Source organism: Penicillium soppii (genome assembly GCF_028829465.1).
Source record: "Penicillium soppii strain IBT 18220 chromosome Unknown utg000010l, whole genome shotgun sequence".
NCBI classification, from domain to species: Eukaryota; Fungi; Ascomycota; class Eurotiomycetes; order Eurotiales; family Aspergillaceae; genus Penicillium; species Penicillium soppii.
The window spans coordinates 3,825,472-3,849,020 of NW_026643240.1; the positions used below are offsets into that span (position 1 = coordinate 3,825,472).

The 23,549-nt window shown below is 46.1% G+C and overlaps 12 protein-coding genes across 12 annotated transcripts; 5 read left to right on the forward strand and 7 right to left on the reverse strand.

Annotated features, from left to right (window-relative positions):
* Window positions 1–137: 137 nt before the first annotated feature.
* On the reverse strand, window positions 138–2,229 carry N7529_012135 (glycoside hydrolase family 1 protein; the record flags this gene model as incomplete). The annotated part of the gene is made up of 5 exons (XM_057247661.1): window positions 138–1,058; window positions 1,119–1,259; window positions 1,319–1,741; window positions 1,804–2,014; window positions 2,066–2,229. 5 exons carry the CDS (start codon window positions 2,227–2,229, stop codon window positions 138–140), a joined length of 1,860 nt encoding a protein of 619 aa, XP_057093010.1.
* Window positions 2,230–3,069: 840 nt separating this feature from the next.
* N7529_012136 (zinc-dependent alcohol dehydrogenase) lies at window positions 3,070–4,311 on the reverse strand (the record flags this gene model as incomplete). The annotated part of the gene is made up of 3 exons (XM_057247662.1): window positions 3,070–3,758; window positions 3,821–4,111; window positions 4,191–4,311. The coding sequence occupies 3 exons, from the start codon at window positions 4,309–4,311 to the stop codon at window positions 3,070–3,072; spliced, it is 1,101 nt and encodes a 366-aa protein (XP_057093011.1).
* A 485-nt stretch (window positions 4,312–4,796) lies between these two features.
* On the reverse strand, window positions 4,797–6,289 carry N7529_012137 (glycoside hydrolase family 76 protein; the record flags this gene model as incomplete). The annotated part of the gene is made up of 3 exons (XM_057247663.1): window positions 4,797–5,366; window positions 5,421–6,124; window positions 6,181–6,289. 3 exons carry the CDS (start codon window positions 6,287–6,289, stop codon window positions 4,797–4,799), a joined length of 1,383 nt encoding a protein of 460 aa, XP_057093012.1.
* Window positions 6,290–6,737: 448 nt separating this feature from the next.
* Window positions 6,738–6,935, reverse strand: N7529_012138 (uncharacterized protein; the record flags this gene model as incomplete). The annotated part of the gene is made up of 1 exon (XM_057247664.1): window positions 6,738–6,935. The coding sequence occupies one exon, from the start codon at window positions 6,933–6,935 to the stop codon at window positions 6,738–6,740; it is 198 nt and encodes a 65-aa protein (XP_057093013.1).
* Window positions 6,936–7,730: 795 nt separating this feature from the next.
* On the forward strand, window positions 7,731–8,289 carry N7529_012139 (putative glycosyl hydrolase; the record flags this gene model as incomplete). Its single annotated transcript, XM_057247665.1, has 3 exons — window positions 7,731–7,784; window positions 7,831–7,952; window positions 7,998–8,289. 3 exons carry the CDS (start codon window positions 7,731–7,733, stop codon window positions 8,287–8,289), a joined length of 468 nt encoding a protein of 155 aa, XP_057093014.1.
* A 1,218-nt stretch (window positions 8,290–9,507) lies between these two features.
* On the reverse strand, window positions 9,508–10,422 carry N7529_012140 (uncharacterized protein; the record flags this gene model as incomplete). The annotated part of the gene is made up of 1 exon (XM_057247666.1): window positions 9,508–10,422. One exon carries the CDS (start codon window positions 10,420–10,422, stop codon window positions 9,508–9,510), a length of 915 nt encoding a protein of 304 aa, XP_057093015.1.
* An 805-nt stretch (window positions 10,423–11,227) lies between these two features.
* On the reverse strand, window positions 11,228–12,882 carry N7529_012141 (putative carboxylesterase; the record flags this gene model as incomplete). Its single annotated transcript, XM_057247667.1, has 2 exons — window positions 11,228–12,604; window positions 12,652–12,882. The coding sequence occupies 2 exons, from the start codon at window positions 12,880–12,882 to the stop codon at window positions 11,228–11,230; spliced, it is 1,608 nt and encodes a 535-aa protein (XP_057093016.1).
* Window positions 12,883–14,104: 1,222 nt separating this feature from the next.
* Window positions 14,105–14,487, forward strand: N7529_012142 (uncharacterized protein; the record flags this gene model as incomplete). Its single annotated transcript, XM_057247668.1, has 2 exons — window positions 14,105–14,166; window positions 14,214–14,487. Coding segments are annotated over 2 exons (336 nt in total), but the record flags the coding sequence as incomplete, so codon positions are not given.
* A 933-nt stretch (window positions 14,488–15,420) lies between these two features.
* N7529_012143 (uncharacterized protein) lies at window positions 15,421–16,769 on the forward strand (the record flags this gene model as incomplete). The annotated part of the gene is made up of 2 exons (XM_057247669.1): window positions 15,421–15,468; window positions 15,528–16,769. The coding sequence occupies 2 exons, from the start codon at window positions 15,421–15,423 to the stop codon at window positions 16,767–16,769; spliced, it is 1,290 nt and encodes a 429-aa protein (XP_057093018.1).
* Window positions 16,770–17,469: 700 nt separating this feature from the next.
* Window positions 17,470–19,047, forward strand: N7529_012144 (glycoside hydrolase family 76 protein; the record flags this gene model as incomplete). Its single annotated transcript, XM_057247670.1, has 4 exons — window positions 17,470–17,566; window positions 17,646–17,893; window positions 17,946–18,395; window positions 18,472–19,047. The coding sequence occupies 4 exons, from the start codon at window positions 17,470–17,472 to the stop codon at window positions 19,045–19,047; spliced, it is 1,371 nt and encodes a 456-aa protein (XP_057093019.1).
* A 338-nt stretch (window positions 19,048–19,385) lies between these two features.
* N7529_012145 (uncharacterized protein) lies at window positions 19,386–21,096 on the reverse strand (the record flags this gene model as incomplete). The annotated part of the gene is made up of 2 exons (XM_057247671.1): window positions 19,386–19,411; window positions 19,467–21,096. 2 exons carry the CDS (start codon window positions 21,094–21,096, stop codon window positions 19,386–19,388), a joined length of 1,656 nt encoding a protein of 551 aa, XP_057093020.1.
* A 498-nt stretch (window positions 21,097–21,594) lies between these two features.
* N7529_012146 (Pyridoxal phosphate-dependent transferase major region subdomain 1) lies at window positions 21,595–22,983 on the forward strand (the record flags this gene model as incomplete). The annotated part of the gene is made up of 3 exons (XM_057247672.1): window positions 21,595–21,688; window positions 21,742–22,530; window positions 22,577–22,983. The coding sequence occupies 3 exons, from the start codon at window positions 21,595–21,597 to the stop codon at window positions 22,981–22,983; spliced, it is 1,290 nt and encodes a 429-aa protein (XP_057093021.1).
* Between the last annotated feature and the right edge of the window lie 566 nt (window positions 22,984–23,549).

A 23,549-nucleotide genomic window follows, 5' to 3' on the forward strand; every position in this document is an offset into this window, starting at 1 on the left:
ATAGAACCATCACATATTGTTCAATTCTGCTATCGCACCACCTAGTATACCATCGCTGCGAGTCAATAGTCCCAAGTAAATGGATGACCTGCACAAATGGAAAACAAAAAACAAAAAACTCCAATCGACTACCCTCTTCACTTCTTGTGTGGTTGCCGAGTTTTCACAAAATCTACCAGATCGAAGAAACTCTTCTTGTAATGCCGTTGTTGGGTCGTGCGATTGACACTTTGAATGCCAAATTGCTGTGTGTAGTCTCCAAACTCCCAATTATCAACGAAGCTCCAAGCAAGCGCTCCCATAACATGCACACCATCCTCATAGATGGACTTGAGAATTTCCGACATGAAGGAAAGGTAATAAGCACTGCGCGGGGAGTCGAAGAGTTGATCAGAAAGCTCCTCCAGTTCCGCCTCCGCGTGCACCGGGAATCCAAATTCTGATACTAGAACTGGGTGACGGAAAGTGTTCCACAAATAGTAAAGATACTCTCGGAAATGTGCCGGTGTGATATACACGTAAGATTCCGAGCGATAACCAATGTTCCATCCATAGACATTTTTTGTTTCTTGGTTGACACAATATGGGAAAAGTGAGTTTGAGCTTGATCTATTGGCCGCACAATCTTTGATGCCTTCACTAGCAGGAGACACCACTGTGGCGGTGTAAGGATCGATGCCAAAGAAGTCCGACGTGTGGTTGATGTATTTCAGCTCGGATTTGCTCAAAGGCTGGGCTCCGGGGAGTGTTTTCAACACAGACTCCGGGTACTGCTTGCCCAAGAAAATTGGATTTGCGAAAATGCCTAATTGCATTTCTTGGAATCGATCAGCGGCCAATATATGGCTGGAATTTTTCGCATCTTTCGGTACTCCAAAGTTGTCGTTGAACTTAATCCCTATCTTTCCTGTTGCTTTCAATTCTTCGTGATAAAATCGATAGATCTGGGCGTGTGCCTTGACGACGTGGTCAACACCCTTGAAATTGAATGCGTACAACAGAGGCTCGTTGAAAGTGATCCAAATGGGAACTCGGTCGGCATAATGGGAAAGAATGATCTAGGAGGGAGCAAGTTAGTATTTCATCCGCAACAGGAACAATGGGTTAAACAATCATACCTTCCCATAGTTCACAAATGCGTCAACAAAGGTTTCATTTTGATAACCTGCATTGTTGTAGCCGATATCAGGACGCTTCGTGATATTGTCACTAGCGACGAACATCAGCGGGCTGTCGAAGTGAAGCATGGTGACAACTGGCTGGAGTCATTGTTAGCATATTTAAATCTAATCACTTCTGGGAGTGCGAAACCGCCTACTGTCATCCCTGCATCGAGGACTGCATCAATCAAGTCATCATAATGATCAATAGCTTGTTGGTTGACCGGCGTTCCTGGCAGAGCAAAGGGTAAGATCCGCGTCCAGGGAATAGTAAAGCTGTAGTATTCCACACCCATGGCGGCCAGTCGCTGGATATCCTGCTTATAAAGGAAGTAGTTCTCATTGGTGACATAATCCTTCGGCTTGCTGTCGGGTACCAATTTCTCTAATAATGAAGGACCACGGCCGTCCAGACCAACTGCGCCTTCGATTTGTGCTGCACTGCCCGCAACACCGAAGATGAAGTCCTTAGGGAAATTATAACAGTCTGTGGGCCCAAAGTAGTCCCGAGGGGGCAAGACCAGCTCACTGCTGGGCACGGGGGTAGGACTGACGGTTGTTGAGAACATTCCAGTGGTAGTCTGATGTGGGGAGTTTCAGCTTCAGTTCGTTTAAGGGTGAGAACCTCAAGTGTGCGACATACGTAGTTATGGAGATCCGCCTGCTGCCACATCGAGGACCATGCAGCTTGTCCATAAGGATCGTCTGAGTCAGTGGCAATGATGACAGTTTGTCCTGGAACCCAGCTGCCCCATGTTGTTGTCGACCAGCTGGTGGATAAACTCTTGACCGCATCTGTATATGCGGAGGCGTACATCCGCGTGGTCGTTGGGGAAGGAACTGATGTTGCGTATCTTATACTTCGATCAGCAATTGATGGAGCTGAAATCGTTCAAAGCACTCACCGGACAGTCTCGTTCAGCGTGTATGAAAATGGCTCAAAATGGTAGTTCTGGGTCACATCCAACTGAGTGCATTGTGGTCGAGCTGAATTACCGGTTGTCGTCAAATATAGCTCCTGTGCCTCTACGGCTACAGCAAAAGCTGCGATGGAAACAAAGAGCCTCATTTTTTGAATGTTGAGATTCAGTTGTCAGATGGGAATGTGAATTTCTTTTTAAATAACCATCATCCGGGCGAGTAGCTTTCCAAATTTGGGCCGGTTAATTGTCGGCCCATGGAATAATCACTGGCCTACTATATGCATAGTGTGAACCCAAATTTGCTTCTTTCGATTGGAGATTTAGTGCCACTTTAGCATGAAGACAGGCCACAATAGGCGTTGATCGACAAGCTGGGCAGACGTAGCCATAAGATGAACAGTTGCAATTTCCGGTTACATCTGTGGAAATCCCCGGTTTCTCCGCATTCTGGTTTCAGCCTGCAGGTTGTAGATGTGGGGAGATTCAAAACCAGGGCTCAGGCCGAGGATGATCGGATAATTCTCCGTGTGCTATTCAAAACAAGCCCTTCGGGGAAATGTCTTCGGAGAAAATAATTTCGGAGAAATTTGATAATTGAGGTTTGTGCCAACGAAGATGTAAAACGTACATTATGTGTAAGTTCTTGTGTTGCAGGCTGATATATTTATAAACGCTGGCCTTATCCATCTCACTGGGCTTGTGGTTTAGTGGTATAATACTCCCTTAGCATGGGAGTGGTCCGGGGTTCGATTCCCCGCGAGTCCATTTTTTTAATGGATTCCCATCCTTAATGATGGAGAGGACATTTTTGAGGCCTTGCCTATAGGGAATTCATATCAATCCCCAATTCTTATTTCTGTGAAGATAAAATCATTCAAGTTTTTGTTCAAATAGGGTTTTATTTTTTAGAGTACTGATCCTGCGAGAATTGAAGGTGGTGACTGGTGTAACGAAAATTTGTTCTAGAAAAATTCACCATAAACTTGTTACTCTGAATTGAAATCGATCACAATCCGTCCGGCCACTTCTCCCCTTCGTAATTTCTCCACAGCCTCGGGCATGCGATTCACTGGGTAAATCTCGCATATCTGTCGGAGCATTCCTCGTCGGGCATAATCCAATGCCATTGCAGTGTCCCTTCGGCTACCAACAAGGGTGCCTTTGATGACAAGATTTTTAAAGATATACTCGCAGGGGTCAGTACCCAAGGTCATAGATCCGGCCTCAGGGAGACCGATGCACATCACAATACTTCCAATACGGTCACCGACAAACGAGATTGCGGTTTTATAAGCAGCAGGGGCTGTCACGAACACTCCATGGACACCAATCCCATCAGCAATTTCGATCACAGCCTTGGTGGGATCGGCGACTTCTTTGAAGTCCACAAATGCCTCTGCTCCCATCTCCATTGACAGCTTTTGCTTAGCCTCTCCTGTGTCCACCACAATTGGACGCATTCCCATAGCTTTGGCAAGCTGTACGCCTTGAATACCAACGCCACCACCTCCCCCGGGGAACACAACCCAAGCCCCCGATCGAAGGTTAGACTCTACTAAAGATCGATAGATAGTGCTGGCACTGCACATGATTGGAGCAGCGACTTCATCGGACACCCCATCTGGAATTGGTGATGCATATCGTGCCGGTGAGATCAAGTATTGCTGATAAGTGCCTGGCACAATGAACCATCGTCAGAATCGGCCCTTTGGATCTACTGAGAGAGATTGGACTCACCAGCTGTCATTAGCCCAGCATGTATCGCGCGCTTGCAATATGTCTCCTTGTCATCCCAGCAAAGTGTACAAGACCCACATGTGTCTATGATGGGTTTGATCCCAGCTCTATCACCGAGTTTGAAATTCGTCACGTTGGCACCCACTTTCACCACTACACCCGCGCCCTCGTGCCCGGGAGATCGTACGCCAAATGAAGACATGGGCGGAAGTCCCAAATCCCCTTGCATCATATGGATATCAGACGAGCATAGCCCAGTGTAGTTCAACCTGATCAAGATATCATCAGGACCTGTACAAGGAATGTTAGTAGGTACTAGATTCAAAGTAGTTGAGCAGGTCCTTGTTTCAATCAAATGCTGGAATCTTACCGGGTTGAGGCACAGGAACCATCTGTACCTCGAGATGGAAATTAGGGCCTTCATTAACCACTACCCCAGCTTTGCAGTGTGTAGGTATCTCAAAATGAGAATCATATATGCTTGGACTCATTTTGAGGTGGTTGGCGGTGCTGGTTCAAAATGTGCTTGAAGTGCTGAGATCACTCACCAAGTAGATATAACATCCATTGGGACGAAAGTATAAGTAGCCGGACTGACACCGAGGTAAAACATTGCGGAAATTGCCGTGATGGTAACCCCTCTTTCTTTTTCTACATGCAAATGTACGTATCTCCTCAGTGGCTATTTGATTCCCCGAGGATTACGCGGAAAGTGGCTTTAACCCGTATATCCGGGTTTACCCCACGAGCAGGGCCAAACATGAGCAACTTCTGGGAGCATGAGTAAAGAGGCAATACCATTAAAGATATGTTGAATTTGAAACAATTATTCACAAAACGCCAAGTCTTCCTGCAAATGAACAGCCAGAAGAGAATCACAGATTCGGAGAATATATGCTGATACATCAAGTTCGAAACGTAAGAAGGCCAGATAAGCTAGAATGAAAAGAAATAAAGAATAGAAAGCAAAGTAGAATCAATCCCAAATCAACCATCCGCAGGATCCGCCAATGCCGATCATCACCAGCACTGTCAAAATACCAGCACCAGCCTTGTCACCTGTAGTGATGGAGTAGTCAAGACCAGGGGGAACGGTTTTGGGGGGCTTGGACCCTGCATTCGGGTTTCCTTTACTCGTACCACCGTCATCGTTGGTAACTGGAGCTGCGACTCGAGTGATCAGATTTGCCTGAATTACTTCGAGGGCAGCCATTTGCTGGCCAAAGTCTTTCGTTTTGTCCCACTTCTGGTCTGTCCACCTTAGGCCGCATACATTGTTCTTCTCACCCCCAGTACAAGTCCTGGCAGCTGCCTTTCCAGAAGCCCTCAACCGTGTCATGACTTGGTCAAACGTGAAAGGAGCCATTTGGGTAGTCTGAGCCATCCAACGCGCCAGATAACCCTTGAACGACCGCTGGTCAACCATACATGTATTGACTGTCTCACAGGCTCGCTCGTACATGACGTTGGGTGGGTCGTGTGAGAAGAAAACACTTGAAGCATCTATGATCTTTTGGGTGCGATCCTTCCACTTCGCATCTTCGGTCTGTTTAGAATGTTAACCCATGGTTTGAATGCCGATATGTTCACGTCCACTTACCAAGTTATACATATTGGCAGCACCGAGCAAGTAAACACCAGCGTTGTAGGTCCATTCGATCTCGTTGATCGGTTTGCAATCGCTGAGGTCGCTAGCTCCATCCCAGAAGCGATACTCGGGAGTCATGAATCCAACATCGGCGGTCCAATCCCAGGCTTTTTCAGCCCATTCCGCGTAGGTTTCGTTTTTGGTGTATTTTGCCAGACGGGAAGCAAGATTGAAGAAACCACCAGTGGAAATAGTATTCTTGTAATTGTATCCATTGTTCCACGTGAAGATTTGCCAGCGCAAGCCTCCTCCACATGACGAGGTGTCCCATCGGGGCGCTTGGGTGTTGAAGACTGCTTGGGCCATTTCAAGCCACTGAGGTTGGTCATCAGGTGGGTTGGGGAAGTTTCGCTCCGCGGCAGACATAGCAGCGAAGCCCCAGAAAACTTGATCGTCGTTTCCCTCAGTTTTGCTCTGATTGTTAGGCATAAACGCTTTATTGTCTCCAGCCTGCCAAACCATACCCTGAATGGTGATATCGTTCCAGGTATCGTCGCCCGTATAAAACCAGTAATCGATGAGTGTGTTAAACATCGCACCTGCCTCCCACCAGTAGTAAGGGTCGGGCAAGTTGCCGGGATTATCGCCAGGGTTCATGCCGGTATAGTAACTCATCATGTTTGTCGCGACTTGCTTGGCTACCTTTTTGATCGAGTCTTCAGGTTCCAATTAGCCACTGAAGTAAAAGAAGCAGCAAGATAACAGGACCCACCTTCATCATCGAGATCCAACTCCATGGCCTGCACAGTTGAAGTGCCTAGTAGAATTGTAGCCAACAAACCCATCCATGAGAGGCTTGATGCCTCATTGAATAAGCGCATGGCAGATGCTATGTCGACCGAAAAGAGAGTAAAGGAAAAGTAAGTCAGCGAGGAACAAATTGCCAGACCTCAATGGCACGATCGTTTCAAAAGGCAGCTAGCAAAGCCCAGATTCCCGCAATGTTTTCAAGCCGCAATGTTTTCAAAAAAGAAGAAGACCAGAAGTTGAACTGCAGTCACAGTCACTTTCAAGGGAGTATATGCAGACTAATGAGTTAGTGACTCTCACCCTCAATTGTTGATCGATCGCAGATAGGAAAATGCGAAGAAAAGACAGCCCGGGCGACGTCAGACTCAGTGAAGCAAAACTGCGAGAGGAAAGTGCGTGTGGATCAAAAGGCCACATTCCAGTTTCCCTATGAGCATTGGTATGGTAACAAGGCGTGGCCCTCCAAACTGTCGCCGCTCCTGTAGGGGGAAACGAACGCATGCTCGACACTCGACTGCATCAAGCATGGTCCCAGAAAGCCCATGGTAATTCAAACCCAAGCAAATTCACCACGCGACTGTAGTGCAACGTTGAACCCGTCATTTCCATGGGTCGCTCATTATTGCTCCACGCCTGGGCAGCGGCGTGGCATTCCAGGACAGGTGTCAAAAGCTTTGCCTGGCCAATCGAGGGAGTTGGCAAATCCGCAGGAATCATAGTCGATCATGGGAGATAGTGGATCGGGGGCGAAGATAGGGTGATTTGTGACTGCAAACGAACGCGTTGCAACGATCGACACATTCCGCTCTTGTAACTTGTATCCCTGTCCGGCAGGGGGCGTGTCGTTTGACCTTATCTTTTCAGCACGCAAAAGACTGTAATCAAATTGTGAGCCGACAACTGACGACTGTCTTCTATTGTTGAGATCGTCTCAAAGGCACAGTAAAGCGTTAACTCGGTTGAAGGCGTCATCTCCAAGGGGCATCTGGACACACCATAGCTTTTTAGCTACGCAAATGCCATAGGTAATCCCTTCAAGGGAGCAAAGGTTTTATGGTTATCCAGGCTAGGGCTAGGGTCCCTTTCCTCTTGAAGAAACAAAATCATTCAGCCGAGCAAAAAGAGACCCAAGGTTTGACATCTGAAGCCGAAGAGGATCAAAAACTGTTATGCCTCGATGCCTCAAAAATGCCTGAATAATTGGGCGACAACGCTTAGTCACCAACATATTCGGTAACTAGTTAACTAAAACGAGCTGGATGTATACATAAGCCAGCTCCCAAAACACCATCCTAAATGTGATAAATTACAACGTGATCACTCAACAGCGGTGATCTATAGGGACTTCTTCTTATAGCATAGAATCTTTTAGGTGATATCCAGGCTGTTAAGGGAATTTCGGGAACTGACAGATTCTTAATTGAAAGCCCACTAATAGGAGCCTCCTAGTACAATGATGATGCTGACGGGGTCAAACGGGGCGAGTCAGACTACGCGATCGCAAGGGTATCAATGCTACATGAGGCTGAGATGATGCAAAGTCACCCTTCCATGCTTGGCTTTTTGGTGAGCTCAGACTACTGGGAGCTCAGACTACTGGCCCAATGATCAGGCCGCCGAAGCGTACCTTAACGCCCTCAAGGATATGGACTGGCCCAACACAATCATTGCATCGGCTAGCAAGCGTGGCTACCCTGAAGCTCTTGGGACTTCTGAAATGAAAATAGACGGCCCGTACGATTGATTACCTCCAAATGATTGGTACAATGATAAAGAGAGAACGGCATTTGGCTTCGGATCGGAACTGGGTGCCGGTGTCGGAACACTTGAGATGGGTAGCCTCATAAGATTCATGTCTGAAGATGACCTGGATATACTTTGGACGGAACCGGGAGCAGATCCGTACCACATGTCTCGACGTGACTCTCAGTTCTACAATCGTTCCCTCTACAACAAAGCTCTCTCTTCCTGCCACGGGAAGCCTTCCAGTCTGGAGGACTATGAGGCCACCGATTACAATTCGAAGGTTATTCCACGCAACAAAATGCCACCAGGCCCGCCACGGGACTAATTTACTGGATGTCGAATAGCGCTTGGCCAAATCTGCACTGGCAATTTTTAAATACTAACTCGCCCCCGTGGCAAGCCACTTTGGCACCAAAGTTGGAGTGCGTGTAGAACATGTGATTCATAATCCCACGAGCCGCAATATTTGGCCAATCAATCATTCGCTAGAAAGGAAAGGAGAGAGGCAACCGTCATCGATCATGTTGAAACAGATGGCACGAAGCTCTTCAAAACTGATGTCGTTTTTTGACGGAGCCAAATATATTCAGAACGTGGGCCTGCTCCGCCTCATTCTAAGCGATCTTCAATCCAAGCGCGTCCTCAGCCGCAATGTTTAGCGGCTATCTACCACTCTCGACGTGTTAGATTGGTCAGCGTTCAAATAGATCACCACACCAGTCGCCGATTTTTCCAGTTACAAACAGCTGGAAGAACTAATTCCAGCTACTGTGAAGGCTTCATTGCACCGCCTACACCGAAATCCACAGGTGGTCTCGCTCATGTGGAAGCTTTGCCTGAGAAGGAATCTACAACACCAGTAGTTTTCATCCGGCTTAATGCTATCGATAGAAAAAAGAACACAGATATCGCGCCAGTCTACTGGTCTGATAATTACGTTACTCTTTGACCAGAGGACCCTTTGCGATTGTGATTGTCACTCGAAGGGGATCTACAGCAGACCCTTATTGAGATTTCAGAAAGAAATGTGGCAATGGTTACTATTAATTAGAAGAATGCAAAATAATTACTAGAAAAGGATCATAAAAAGGTAGTTAATGTGATGTAGTGACGGTTTTACTATGCTGTAATCCTGCAATGATCCCCTACAATGATCAGTGTAGCCAGATGGTATATGATCCACAGCAAATCAAGTGGCTGGTTTGCTAAAATTATTGGTGATGGATTCTTGGGAAGAAGAGTCTAGTGACCATATAGATAGCTAGGACGTTGTTGTATCCCCCACAGAGCACGCAAATCAAATAACGAGAACATTTCATATCACGGGCTTCCTACGACTGATTTCTCATGACATATGACTTTTGGTCTTTGAAGAGATAGCTGCTTCGATATTTGAGAGTACCATGATACAATTTACGTATAACTAGTGGTTCCTGAAAATGGTAGAGAACATGTGAAACAAGCAAAGTAACGACCAACACACTATTGCACAGAGAAACACACACATGACGCGAGACTGCCTGCATAATGTAGATATCTAACTTCAGGCTGTTGCTTGTAATAGATTAAGTACGTGTGACACCATTGTCCCAGAGTACTCAATCCCAAGCACAGTGGGACTTTTGATATCTTCCGAGTAAAATGTGCTCAGATGCTGATCTTTTGAGGTGCACATCGAAGGTGATTTTTGGATATCCGGAAAGGCCATGAGACCCTTCGCGGGTGTGCTAGCCCACAGATAATACAGCGAGATACGATGTAAGGCTGGGAATCCTTGACAAAGCTCTCTGAGGAATGGAGTCCAATCACTGCCAGGCACCAACGTGATATGGTATAGTGTGAGTGCAGCTAAGCTCGACCGGACATTTCCGAGCAGCTTATGGAGGTCGATGCCCCGCATGCACGTTCGGAATAAAGCGAGCTCGCGTAGTTGAGAGAAGTCGGCACCTTCGGCCACCTCGTGCATGAACTCTGCCGCCAGATCGTGTGAGCCGAGATTTAACAGCAGAGTTTGAAGATTTGGGGCGCAGAGAACCAGCTCTAGGAGAAATCCGAAGTTATCCAGAGTGAGATACTGTTCTAGACAGAGTTTTTTTAAATTACCCCAGACAATCTTAAACTCTGGTTGGCGATATAGAAGTTTAGGGAGACGACGCATATCCATGATTAAGGTGCGCGAGTATTTGTTTGCATAGATGAGATGGAATGAGGAGACTGGTAGGCGAGCGTCGATGACCAAGGCAAAAAATACAGCGACAGTATCTGTCATAGTAACATGACTCATGTCGGGGTGACCCTCCGGATATCGACAAAAGATAAAAAACGATTGGCAATTCGTCAAACGTTGGATCAAATTATCCCGTAGAGACTGAATCGCCTCAACCTCCAAAGGTGCGGATATGGGACCCCATGGATGACGATCCCAAACTAGGCCGCGACCGACACCATTTTGTAACATGAAAGCTAAACCGTGAACATATGGACGCAAGGCAGTATGTCGAGAGATGGAATCGATTCGACGCAGGCTGTCAGCAGAAAGATCGGTCCTGATTGATGAAAAGAAGCGTTGGGCAAAGTGATGAAAGGTCTTCCTTTGTAGTTCACTACAGACCAAGCGGAATTTTAATAAATCATTTCCATCAAGAAAGCTTGCAATCAACTCGGCTAGTTCGACCGCAAGGGAGGGAAGATAGCCCAACACAGTTGAAATCATTGTTCACTTATAATGATAGCAATATGTACGAGATATATTTTGCATGTCATGATTTCATGAAAAGGATGAACAATATGGAGAAAAAGAGCTTCCCCGGATTTCAGCCTGTGATCGTTTGGTCATTTGATCATTTGATTACCCCTCACCTGGGGAGTATTCAAATGGGTTTGCATCGGCGGGATCGGCCGGAACAAGGAGGGAGAGGGCATGTATATTTAAGGTCTCTTGAATGATATAGCATCATTATCTGAGCAATCAGAACCTTGGAAATACCGAATTCTCCAGGTCTGCCTCGGTATGACTAGTAAATCTAGAATAGTGACAAAACAATCCTAGGTACTATGATAAGATGCTGCTGTTATATTCGTTATTATCCGTTTGCCAAAGTGTAAATTCCCTGTCTTAATCTGGTTGGTTATCTGCGAGATAACTCTAGTTGAAAGTCCCATTAAGGTAGCATTGGTGTTTCCTAATAGACAGGCTAATAATATATCTTGTTGTCTCGCTATTAATGCCAAGAGGGATGGCCCAGAGCCATCCTCCATTATCCTCAATGTTCCATATCGGCGGCGAACTTCTTCCACATGGAACAACATTCTATCTGAAACCGGGGAACGCTTTCCATTTGCGTGGAATTTGTCTGCAGTTTGAGGCGCTCCCCTGCTTCTGACCCCCACGGTTGCCATTGGGGAGCGTCTTTGTTCCGGTACACATTCGGATCCAGTGCTTTGACGAAGCTCAGATAATAATCCATGGTTATAGGTACAATATTTGCGTTCGAATTGGCATATGAATCCGTCGGCTCGTTGGTTTCCCCTATTCCAAATATCGCAGGCATATCAAAAATGTGCGGAACACCCATGCCATTTGCAATCTCCGTCGGATCGCGGACGTTAAATCGATAGCTCCAGACCTGACGAGACGAAAACGCTTTGGCCACGGTCGCGGCCATCAAATTCCCTGGGCAAATGAAGGTTGAATCGCCATAAGCGGCCGCAGCCATAGGGAAATAAGCTTCATGCTTGGGGAGGGGTTCCACGTGCGCATAAGCCTCGTTGATACTTTCGAGCTGTCGACCAGAGAGACCGGGATAGTTGTTCTTCATGAACTGAGCCACCTCGGATTTATTGGTTGCGTTGTACGCAAAGTCGGTGCCCTCATTCGTATCATCACTGACAATCAATGGGACATGAATAAATTTGCCTTGATCAAAAAGATTGTAAAGCCGATCTCGGATCAAGTCTCCGTCCACAACAGGGAGAAAATACCACAAGGGGACCGGTGTAGTACTGCCCCCTGGGAAAGGCTTGTTAACATTGAACTTTTGGATAATCTCAATATCCACAGCACGCAAGCATACCAAAGAGTCATCTGTCTTTTCGCAGCCAACATCTTTCACAAATTGCTCGTACTGGAATTCCATCTGCCCAACCGTTCTTTGGGTGGGCCAGAATGTCGACTCCGCCACTGCCCCGACGAAAAGATCCATGTTGCGACCACCATATGCAGTGAGATGATGAGCAACGGAGCCAGCACCAGATGAGTCACCATGAATCACCACGTGTTCTGGGTTGCCGCCAAACTGGCGAATATGCTGCTGTACCCAATGAAGGGCCTTCCGCTGATCGAGTAGTCCAGCATTGAGATCTCCATCGTTTCGAACATGCTCACTGGCTAGGAAGCCAAGCACACCGACGCGGTAATTGAAGTTGACAAACACAATACTGCTACCAGACTGTTGAACGACCTCACTGCCGTTATAGTTGCCATTCGCGTTGTTGGCGTATCCACCGCCTTGAATAAATAACCACACGGGGAAGTTGGAGTGACCACTCGTATTTGCGGGTGACCAAACGTTTAAAAAGAGGCAATCCTCCGATAATGCATCATTGGTTGATTGACCGACTCCCACGCAAAGTGGCCCAAACTGTTCATGTTAGCTTAAATGTCTCCAGGCTTGGCGGAAAAGATTACCGATGATGCATCTAAAATGCTTCCAGTATTCTCTGGATCCCTGGGAGCTCGGAATCGCAAGACTTTCAAAGGTGCTTTTGCGTACCTTATCCCGAGGTATTGGTCAACGCCGTTGGATAGCGACACCCCTTGATACCGAGCATATCCCAAGTCAACTAGCGGTGAATATGACGGCGAAGCTAACGCCATGCCACTGAAGAGACTCGCCGTTAACAGAATGCTCATTTGCATTACTACGTAATGTACAACGAATGTGGACAGGCTGTTGACGTCAATGGTCTCTTATAGATGGTAATGACCCACGTAACTCCCGGCGCCGCAAAATTGCCTTACTAAGCCTTTTTTGGGGCATGCCCGAGGATGTCGCGGGGAATTCAGTTAGCCAACCATAGAAAAAGATTCGACAATATTACATATTCTTTGCGAATATGACTCTAGTTTGCTGATTATTATGGAGTATAGAAAAACAAATTGGTCAAAGCGGAAATTCAACTACAATCTAAACTTTTTGAAGGGTATTACTTAGCATCAGAAAAATCAAGTCGACGATCTCATCTCACTTCTATCACCTGTTTTCCAAAGTCGTCTTGAGAGTGGGATTGTGGATCCCCAAGAGGCCGGTCCCGGGAGAGTAGGGGGAAAACCCTTATGATTTATTATATTAATTCGTCGTTGGGCCTCTCATAAAGAACTGTTAGCGTCAAGCTGAGAACCATGTAGGACGATCTTTCTCTAGTTAACTACATATGTAGCTAAGTTGCATAACAATCTCCGCCTCGACCTAGTTCACCTGTTCTCGTTCTTTCTTTGGCTAAATGACCCCCGCACTTGTTAGAATATAAATGCCCTCGTTGTTGAGGGGCTTGTCGAGCTTCTATTTTAGTTTATCTTATTTATACTTCAACATTATGTCGTGTGAAGCTTGTCGCACCATTCCACCAGTAATCGCAAAAGGGCATACCCCTCCAAGGCAGCTATGAAGCCATCGCAGGTCTTAAGACATGTGAGTCAGCTCCTGAGATTCGTGTGATGACTTGCTAATAATACATAATATAAGATGTGACCGGCAATGTTGATTGCAGGACAGGTCTAGTCGATATTTATGATGTTTTTGGATTAGCCAGCCAGACTATCCAAGGTGCCGACCTGCTAGCGGCGCGCTTAAACGCAGTGGTACTGGTGCCAGATTTTTTTTGAAGGCGAACCTCTCAAACATGAATATTTCCCTGTCGACACCGAATAAAAGAAGGAAATCATCGCAGATTTTATCGCGCATAGAGCGTCCTACTCGCGAAACGTTGGCGTTTTACTGGAAGCTGTCAAGCAATACAAAACGCGATTCCCATCTGTTGAAAAATGGGGTGCTTTTGGATTGCGTTGAGGAGGAAAAGTAGGCATCCTAATCAAGGATTAGACACGAAAAGACTTTCGCTAATTCGAACTCTTGTCATAGGTCACTGTGTTGGCGTCCGGCCCTGACACTCCATTCACTGCCTCAGGCCAGGTGCACCCCGGGTACGTATGATCCAGTTGCCCTTATAATAAATGATCTTGCTGATCAGGTCGATAAATGCCAGGCGGATGGATTTGGCCGATGCTGCGCACCTCGCAATTCCTCATATCGTATTAGCCTCAAAGGACGAGCCAGCCGATGCGGTCAAAGGATATGCAGAGACAATCACAAATAATGAGAATGGAGGACTCGTTAAAACATACTCCAGCATGTGGCACGGATGGATGGGTGCTCGTGCGAACTTGGATCAGGAGGAGAGTCGAGCTGAGTACACACGGGAGCAAGCACTCTCCATCTTGCTTTACACTCTCACTGAATACTAACGAGCTCCTAGATACGCACAATTAGGCGAGTTCTTTGAGGAGCATCTAAAGTGATTGATTACAGCATGAATAGGCTTACGTATATACTTGAAGAATGAACCTGATCCGAACACTCGGTTTAACCCATAGAAGACAGTGTTGAATGATTGAATTCTTTTAAAAAAAGAAAAACAGTCTTCAGTGCCCAGTAGCGTGATAACAAAAATCTTGGGAGAACACAATCAAGAATATAGCCACGGTACTATTACTAGATGCAAATATGTACTACAGATTAAATACTCTCATATTCCAAGGTTGGTCACATGAACATGTCATTTATGTTTTTATCATTCCATACCAGTGAATATATTGCATCTTACCTAGGTAGCTAGTGTGTTTCTTGAGGCCAAAAACCTTACTGTTTGCACAAGAAATCGCAAACATGAGAGCCTAAAAATAGGATGTATAACACACGTGATCGGGCTATCTCAACCCCGAACAGGACAAGGGCTACTGCTCAAGCGTGACCCACTCTATTCTTTCTTCGATCCCGGTAGCGGTCCGTCAACGGCATCAGAAAATTAGCCTGGACAGAAATCAAGATGGCATTGGATGCTAATATATATAGTCTGTGCGATTCACTCAAAATGTACTGCATTACTCTAAACCATGCAATCTGTGCACCCAACGAGTTCTCGTGTAACCGTGGGGCATCAATCTTTGTCTGAGGTCACCGGAGACAACAATTGCGACAGTTTTCGATCGTCCATTCCGAGTCCATCGGATCCAAAAGTTGAACAGCCAAATTACTCTTGCGATGAACCGACACCTCTTTATAGTGTTCTGCCCGATGGCGAAAAAGCCTTCGTTATTATGACAGGATCATTTGCAGCTCTGATATCTCCACTATCTAGCAGTATCTATCTGCCAGCTCTCGATTCATTGGCAAAGGACATGGAAGTTTCTGTGTCACTCATAAATTTGACAATCACCACTTATCTGGTAAGATTGATCAATATGTGGACGGACATACCGAGGCAAGGGAAACTAACGACTTGTAGATATTTCAAGGACTTGCGCCCTCTTTCATCGGCAGTTTTTCTGATATCCATGGACGACGTCCTGCATATATCATCGCATTCGTCATCTATCTGGCAGCAAACATTGGCCTTGCTCTGCAGAACAACTATACGGCTTTGATGATACTACGTTGCGTGCAGTCCTCAGGTAGCAGTGGGACTATTTCATTGGCCAGCGCTGTTGTGGCTGATCTTTCGACGCGCGCCGAGCGTGGAAAGTATGTTGGATACGCTGGTATCGGAATTGCACTTGGTCCCACGCTAGGCCCTGTCATTGGCGGGCTCTTGGACCATTTTCTAGGGTGGAGATCCATATTTTGGTTTTTGGTCATCTTATCAGCAGTGTGCTTTGCAGTAATACTCTTTGTTTTCCCTGAAACATGTCGAGCTGTTGTAGGGAATGGTTCGGTGCCACCAGCCTCATGGAACCGCCCGCTATGGACTTTGTTTGCTCGAACCTCGCGATTTGACGACGAAAGCAGAACTGCTGATTTCACCACAATCCAAGAGCTAAGGCGCCGGCCCAACCCGATCTCAGCTCTCCTGATTGCAACACAGAAAGAGATGGGATTGGTTCTACTCTACGGATCCTTTTTATATGCAGGCTACATGGCCGTTATCAGCACCCTGTCAACTGAGTTGGCCAGTCGATTTGGATTCAACTCCGTTCAAGTTGGGCTCTGCTATCTTCCTATGGGTGTTGGCAGCATCAGCTCGCGCTGGATAGTTGGTCGATTGTTAGACTGGAACTTTCGCCGTGAGGCGCACTTGCAAGGAATGATCATCCAGAAGAATCGACAGCAAAATATTGAAACCTTTAACATTGAACGAGCGCGTCTGGCAATAACTCTTCCACTGATCTACATTAGTAGCCTTTGCATCTTGGCTTATGGCTGGGTCATGCAGTATCGTACTCCATTGGCTGGACCACTGGTGATGTTGTTTTTCACTGGTCTGACGACTACAGGTGCTTTCAACACGTTAAGCACTTTGGTCGTTGATATCAATTATCAAAGTGCTGCCACTGCAACGGCAGCGAACAACTTGTTCCGATGCCTGATGGGTGCTGGAGCTACGGCAATTGCTTCACCCCTCATCAAAGCCATCGGCATTGGATGGACAGCCACTTTTATTGCCGGTATTTGGGTGCTGGGTAGTTCTGCCCTATGGACTGTGTTTTACCTGGGATATAGCTGGAGACAAGCACTGACCCACCGCAACTAGCGTCAATCTAAGCCATCTACGTGATATTGAAGATCATCCCAGCCTAGGAGAGTACGTGAATTGAGATATACATTCATATGGCGTGTATTCTTGAGCTCCTTTTTAATTCTTCCCTGATCTAGTAGGCATATTCAATTGCTTGATATTTATTGACAGCTACGTCTATGTATTCCATAGTTTCGTGTAGCTTTGCGACCGTGGCAAAAATTAATTCTACGAGGGCAAATTCGGAAGGCGAACAAAGAGCTCTTGAAACACGACACCAAACGACGCACACCTTTATCATTGAACGGACTTTCGAATATAAAAAGGATCTACTCTAGATCTCTTTGATCAGCGATCTAATACAAACTTGATCAACACAAAGCCAAAGAATCAAAAGCTTAAATGAGCTTGGCAAACTCCACAAGTCATTAGCCGCTTGATCCCGAACCGGTAATCTCATTCACTCCACAATGAAAGGTGTTGACGACGCTAGCGCCGAGGATTACGCATACCCCTGACGTTATAATTAAATTCGTAATTATAGATGGAGCCTGGGTTTGGAAGAAAATCTTTTCAGTCATTCTATGCTTTTGCTTCTGCGATCGGGCTCTTTAATCATTATTGCTATTCCTCTGCTTGATTGTGCTGTTCGACTGGATCTTCTCATTTGCTGATTTTGTATGGGTCACCTACCGTATACTCTTTTTTTGAGAAGATGCACCTATTTTGGGGACGGCCCTTCAAAGGCATCGTTACGGCGCTACTGTTTTCCAGTTTAACATGCGCCATCGATTGGGACATCAGTGATGAACGTATGTGGTGCATGATTCCTTCTCCCTATAAATGTTTGTTCACGATTCCATGATCGGTTAACGGTTGATTATATTGCAGAATCCCTCAAAGATGCCGCGAGTACCTCGACTTACGCAATGATGAAATATTACTACGGCAACGAAACAGGTCAAATTCCTGGAGCTTTCCCTGATAAATGGTGGGAAGGTTCGGCTCTTTTCCTTGCGCTATTGGAATACTGGCATTCTACGGGTGATACAACATACAACGAAGAGTTAAGCATTGGATTGCAGTGGCAATCAGGCGATGATGGTGACTATATGCCAAGCAACTATAGCTCTTATCTTGTGAGCATGGCCAAAGTTTTCAATCGAGAGTAGTGTCTAATAATTCTTTAAGGGAAATGACGATCAAATGTTCTGGGGCCTCGCAGCTATGACGGCCGTTGAATACGCGTTTCCAGATCGTTCTTCTGGATTCTCGTGGCTCTCTTTGGCACAGGGTGTCTTTAATACCCAGATCAAAAGATGGGATACCTCCTCATGTGGCGGTGGCCTCCGTTGGCAAATCTGGCCCTACCAGGATGGGTATGGAATGAAGAATTCGATTTCTAACGGCGGTCTATTTCAATTATCTGCACGTCTAGCCCGTTACACGGGCGATGCAATTTATCTTACGTGGGCTAACAAGATCTGGGATTGGTCTGTCTCATCGCCTCTGCTTAGCAATACAACTTGGAATGTCGCCGATTCCACCAATGTTGACAATGATTGTGCTACACAAGGAAATGCCCAATGGACATACAATTATGGAACTTATTTGATGGGCGCGGCATACATGTATAACTATGTGAGCAAGCCCGTTGTGATGATCATTATTTCTTTTTTGCACCTATACAATCGAACTAATCATCTACCGCTGGCAGACCAACGGAACGACTCAATCCCAATGGCTGACCGCAGTCAACGGCTTGCTCAACGCAACATTTGACAACTTCTTCATCACTGGTGGAATTATTGAGGATTACTATTGCGAACCTGCGGCCAACTGCAATGATAACGAGATCCTCTTCAAAGGGCTCACTTCAGCATGGCTCGGATTGACGGCTCTACTTGTCCCTTCGACCTTTGACAGCATCATCGCAAAACTTCAAACCTCGGGGGCGGCTGCTGCGGCGTCCTGTACTGGTCATAATAATGGCACTTGTGGTGTCCGATGGTATAAGTCTACATATGATGGCTGGATAGGAATGGAAGAAGAGATCAGTGCGACAAACGTTTTTACTGCCAATTTGATCAACTTCAACAAAACCGCACCTGTGACTTCGACTACTGGAGGAAACAGTACCAGCAACCCAACCGCAGGTGAGGATGATAGTGATGCCGAAAGCGCAAAGACGACCACAATCACAACTGGGGACAAGGCAGGAGCTGGAATCTTGACTGCTGTCTTCCTGGCTGGCTGGATTGGATTGATGGCATTCATGGTACTTGGAGGTTGATCGCGCGGGCGCGAAGTTCAATTTGATTTCTAGAGTTGTCAATTGTTCGGAGTTTGGTTGACTGGCGCTTAGCGATTATATATATTCTGTGACCAATGGTATAGACAAATTCTTTCAACTTAAATTCTACATTGAGCTTGATGTTGCCAATAGTTTAAAATTCAGCATAAAGGAGGACACGTCGGGTGGGCAATGTCCTTTAGTTATTGAAGACTCTGTAGTTACATAGTGCCACACCTCCGTAGTTAGACCTGTTCGAGGTGAAGTGTTGTGAATGCTTGATGTATCTGATGTAAAAAGTGACTTGACAAAACCCCAAATATTGGCGGAATAGTACCTTATGCAATCCAAAACCAAATTCGCTCTGTGAGATGCACGTAAGTATTTCCGTCTGTATATGGCACTGATATCGAACATACCGAGAAGGTTGCGAGGTTTTGGTTCTTCCCACGTAGATTCTAGTCTATCAGCTTCCTCTTTGCCAGATAGGAGATCCATGTCCTCTATCTTCACAAACTTTGTCCTTTTGATGATCTTGTATCCCAAGAAAAGACAGAGAAAGATTGGAATGTCGATGTAAGGCGGAATCAAGCTCTTAGCACTAAAGTGCCCAGGGAAAAAAGCATCGAATCCATTGAAAAATGCCACAGTCGAAGAGAAGAAAATCGCAAAATAGGCCATGAATGGTTGAAGCGGGGATTGAAATGGGAGTGTGGATCGTGGGATGCTGTGATGTTTGAGTCCTTGATAAAATCGGATATACGTCACAGCAATAGAGGTCCAAACGATCAATGTACTAACCGAGCTCAAGTTACTTACCCAGAAAAATACTTCAGCCGAGCTTGATGAAACATTCAGATAGACAAGGAGACTCAAAGCAGCTGTGACAACAACGCACACATACGGTACTCCGAATTTCTCATAACGAAGAATCCGAGGCGCTTTGCCGTCCAATGCTGTGGAATAAAGAATTCTAGTCGATGCGTAAAAAAAGGAGTTCCCAGCAGACAAGGCTGACGTGAGAACAACTGCGTTGATAATGGAAGGCAACACATCAATCCCTCCATTCTCGATCGCAATGACGAAGGGGCTTGCGCCTACGCCAGCGGCTCCTGTATAAATAGCGTTGAGTAGCCTAGGATCCTGAGAAGAGACACAAAGACCAACGAGAAAAACGCTTCCGACATAGAAGATGGCAATTCTCCAGAAAACGCGACGTATAGCTTTAGGAATGTTCCGTCGGGGATTTTCAGTTTCTCCTGCCGCAATAACCACCATCTCGCTCCCACCATAGCTAAATGTTGCTTGAATAAAGACTTTCCAAAATGCCAAAAAGCGCCCTAAAGACCCGGTTTCCAGATACTCATTCATTGGACCTGGATGCTCCCAGTAGCGAAATCCTATACGGTCATGGGTTTGAGTTCCACCAAGTGTGATGATGCACATGAGCAACATCAACCCAACGATGGTTATCAATTTGATTGAGCCGAGGAAAAACTCTAGCTCACCATAGAGTCGGACTGGAAGGCTGTTGACCGTAAAAATGATCACATAGAGTACAGTAATCCACACCACAGAAGGGATGTTATTGGGCCAATAGTCAATCACTAGAGCAGCGGCAGTGATTTCGATAGGGACACCAATCGCAAACTGGTACCAATAATTCCACCCCAGAGTGAATCCAAGGGCTTCATCGACAAAGCGAGATGCATAGACAGGAACAGCACCTGGCAGAGGCAGCCAAGTCGACATTTCACCCATGCTGTTGATCACGGCGTACAAATTGAAGCCTGTGATGAGATAGGAGAGGACGGCGGATAATGGTCCAGCCGTCGAAAGGACCTGACCTGTGCCAACAAAAAGACCGGTTCCAATCGCCCCAGAAAGAGCGAGGAACTGAATATGTCGTGACTTCAGACGGCGTTGTAAAGTGCCTGTTTCCACGTGTGCTCTATAGATTTTGTCACGACCAGGGTCATCATACTGGGAGCCGTCTCCTTTGGAAGTGCATGCCTCAACATTTCCTTGGTCCGCTTCACTTTTTGGCATTTTGAGAGGGACACTCAATGAAGTAATGAAGATAATTTTGCGGCGGCTCGGATCTGAGCTGCCATACTTCCTTTTGTGAAAGTGACACGGACCCGTGGGGTTATGCAGAAAGTGTGGGGTTATGTGCGGAGAGAGGCGCGAGTAAGGCGAGCAAGTCATCTCTTTTCCCGATACCGGGCAGAGTAGACAGTTTCCCACTCAATTTGGCAATATTTGTGTCGGCAAATAATACTGTTTCAGCCTTAGCTGGTCACATTCCTATCATTCCAATGGATGATCGGCAGGGTTATCGTATCGCAGGGGTATCTGAGGCCCACTGCAGGGTCCTAGCTTTGTAAGCTTTACTACAGTTGTATTGCTTGGTAGTATTCAAGCACAAGTACAAGATGACGCGGGGATGAAAGGGGAGAATATACTCGTGGGTTGAGAACTTGGAAGCGGTCACACTCAAATCATCCACCAACCTCAACAGTTCAACATCTCCAAATAGTCAGTGACATGCCCTTCGACTTCCAAAATGAGCCAACAAATTTTGGACATGAAATGCTTGCACATTTCTCTTTTGCGCCAGGTTACCGAAACTTGAATCATGGTAAACCAATATATCTCCTCTGTATACGCCATCATACCTGCTCACTATTTTAGGTTCATTTGGAGCATCACCCCTCAAAATTCGAGACAAAGCCAACGAGCTGCGCAATGAATGTGAAACAACCCCGTGTCCTTTCATCAAGTACCGTTTCCCCCAATTGTTGGACGAATCTCGTGCTGTGATGTCCGAATTCCTCGGTGTGCCTGAATCCACGATTGTTTTCGTACCAAACGCGACCACTGGAGTCAACACAGTTTTGAGAAATATGGTATGGAACACCGATGGAAAAGACGAAATTCTTCAGTTGGATGTGATATACGGGGCTTGTGGGAAAACCACGAGTTATGTGTGTGAAGCCAATGGAGACAAGGTTCACACCAGAGAAATTGGGTTCATTTATCCAGTTGACGACTTTGAGATCGTTCGGGCGTTTCGAGAAGCCATCGAGGCCTCGCGAAAAGATGGATTTCGCCCGCGTATTGCAATATTTGACACAATTTCATCTAATCCTGCTATTCGTCTTCCTTCCGAGAAACTTACCGCACTCTGTCATGCAGAAGGTGTACTTAGCTTGCTTGATGCTGCCCATGGGATTGGTCAAATTGAACTGAATTTGGTATCACTGGACCCAGACTTCTTGGTCAGTAATTGCCACAAATGGTTGTTCACTGCTCGTGCGTGTGCAGTGTTTTATGTCCCTGAACGAAATCAAGCAATGATGCGAAGTACTTTGCCTACAAGCCACGGGTTCATCACTCGGTCGACAGAGACAATGTCCATGGAAAAGTTCACAGATGAGGCGCACCAAAAGACAACTTTTGTTTCCAATTTCGAGTTCGTCGGTACCTCCGATAATTTTTCCTTCTTGACTGTTGCGGATGCCATTAGATGGAGACGTAGAGTGCGGTGGTGAAGAGGAAATCCGGAATTACTGTATTCAACTTTGCCACAAAGGGGGTCAGAAGGTTGCAGAGATCTTAGGAACAAGAATCTTGGAGAATCATGCGCGGACTTCGACAGACTGTTGCATGGTAGATATTCTCCTTCCTTTACGCACACCTACTGAGGGCGATGGGTGTCTGGTGAAAGGCAAAGACGGCCCCGATATCACTGTCACTGAGTGGATGCAGCAGAACATGATAAAATACTACAAGACATTCATGCCGGTCTTTCCGTTTCAGGGGTCTTGGTGGGTCCGATTGAGTGCGCAGATCTATCTTGAAGAGAGCGACTTTGAATGGGCTGGCCGGACGCTGAAGGAGCTTTGCGAGAAGCTGCAGGACATGGAAAATTGAAGATCCAATAAAGGGAAGTACTTGGAAGCCGATGAGATAAATTTAGATCAGAAGAAAGTAGAGAGAGATCTTTGAAGCGAAAGTCGAGCAGACTTGAAGTTGTGCTTTGAATTATACATTCTCTTCGAATGGTATCGTATGGCCTAGTCATTGGAGATGGACAATTTACATATACATAGATTCTGCAATGTATAAGTATCAGCAGCATGGCTAGTAGTACACCATACTTGAATCTGACCGAGTGATAGTTACATAATAATCTATACTTAGTTAGTCGAAATAAGACCCGATCCCGACGGCCTTCGGCACGGTTAATACGTCAAATCAGTAAATCGGCTTGACGCGGCATTTCTGGGTCTCATATCATGACCAAGGCCTTAGACCCGGCGTATTGTTTAATCCATCCTAATTTCAAGCAACAGAAAAAGCTATGGTAACAGAAATGTGTTATTATTGAAGCGAAAAGTTTTTTCTCGCCTGAAACAAGCTTGAGAACGGTTATGCTCGGTTGTCCTCGGTCGGTGATTTTTCCATGGTACCAGCCACACTTCCGATCATAACCGAAC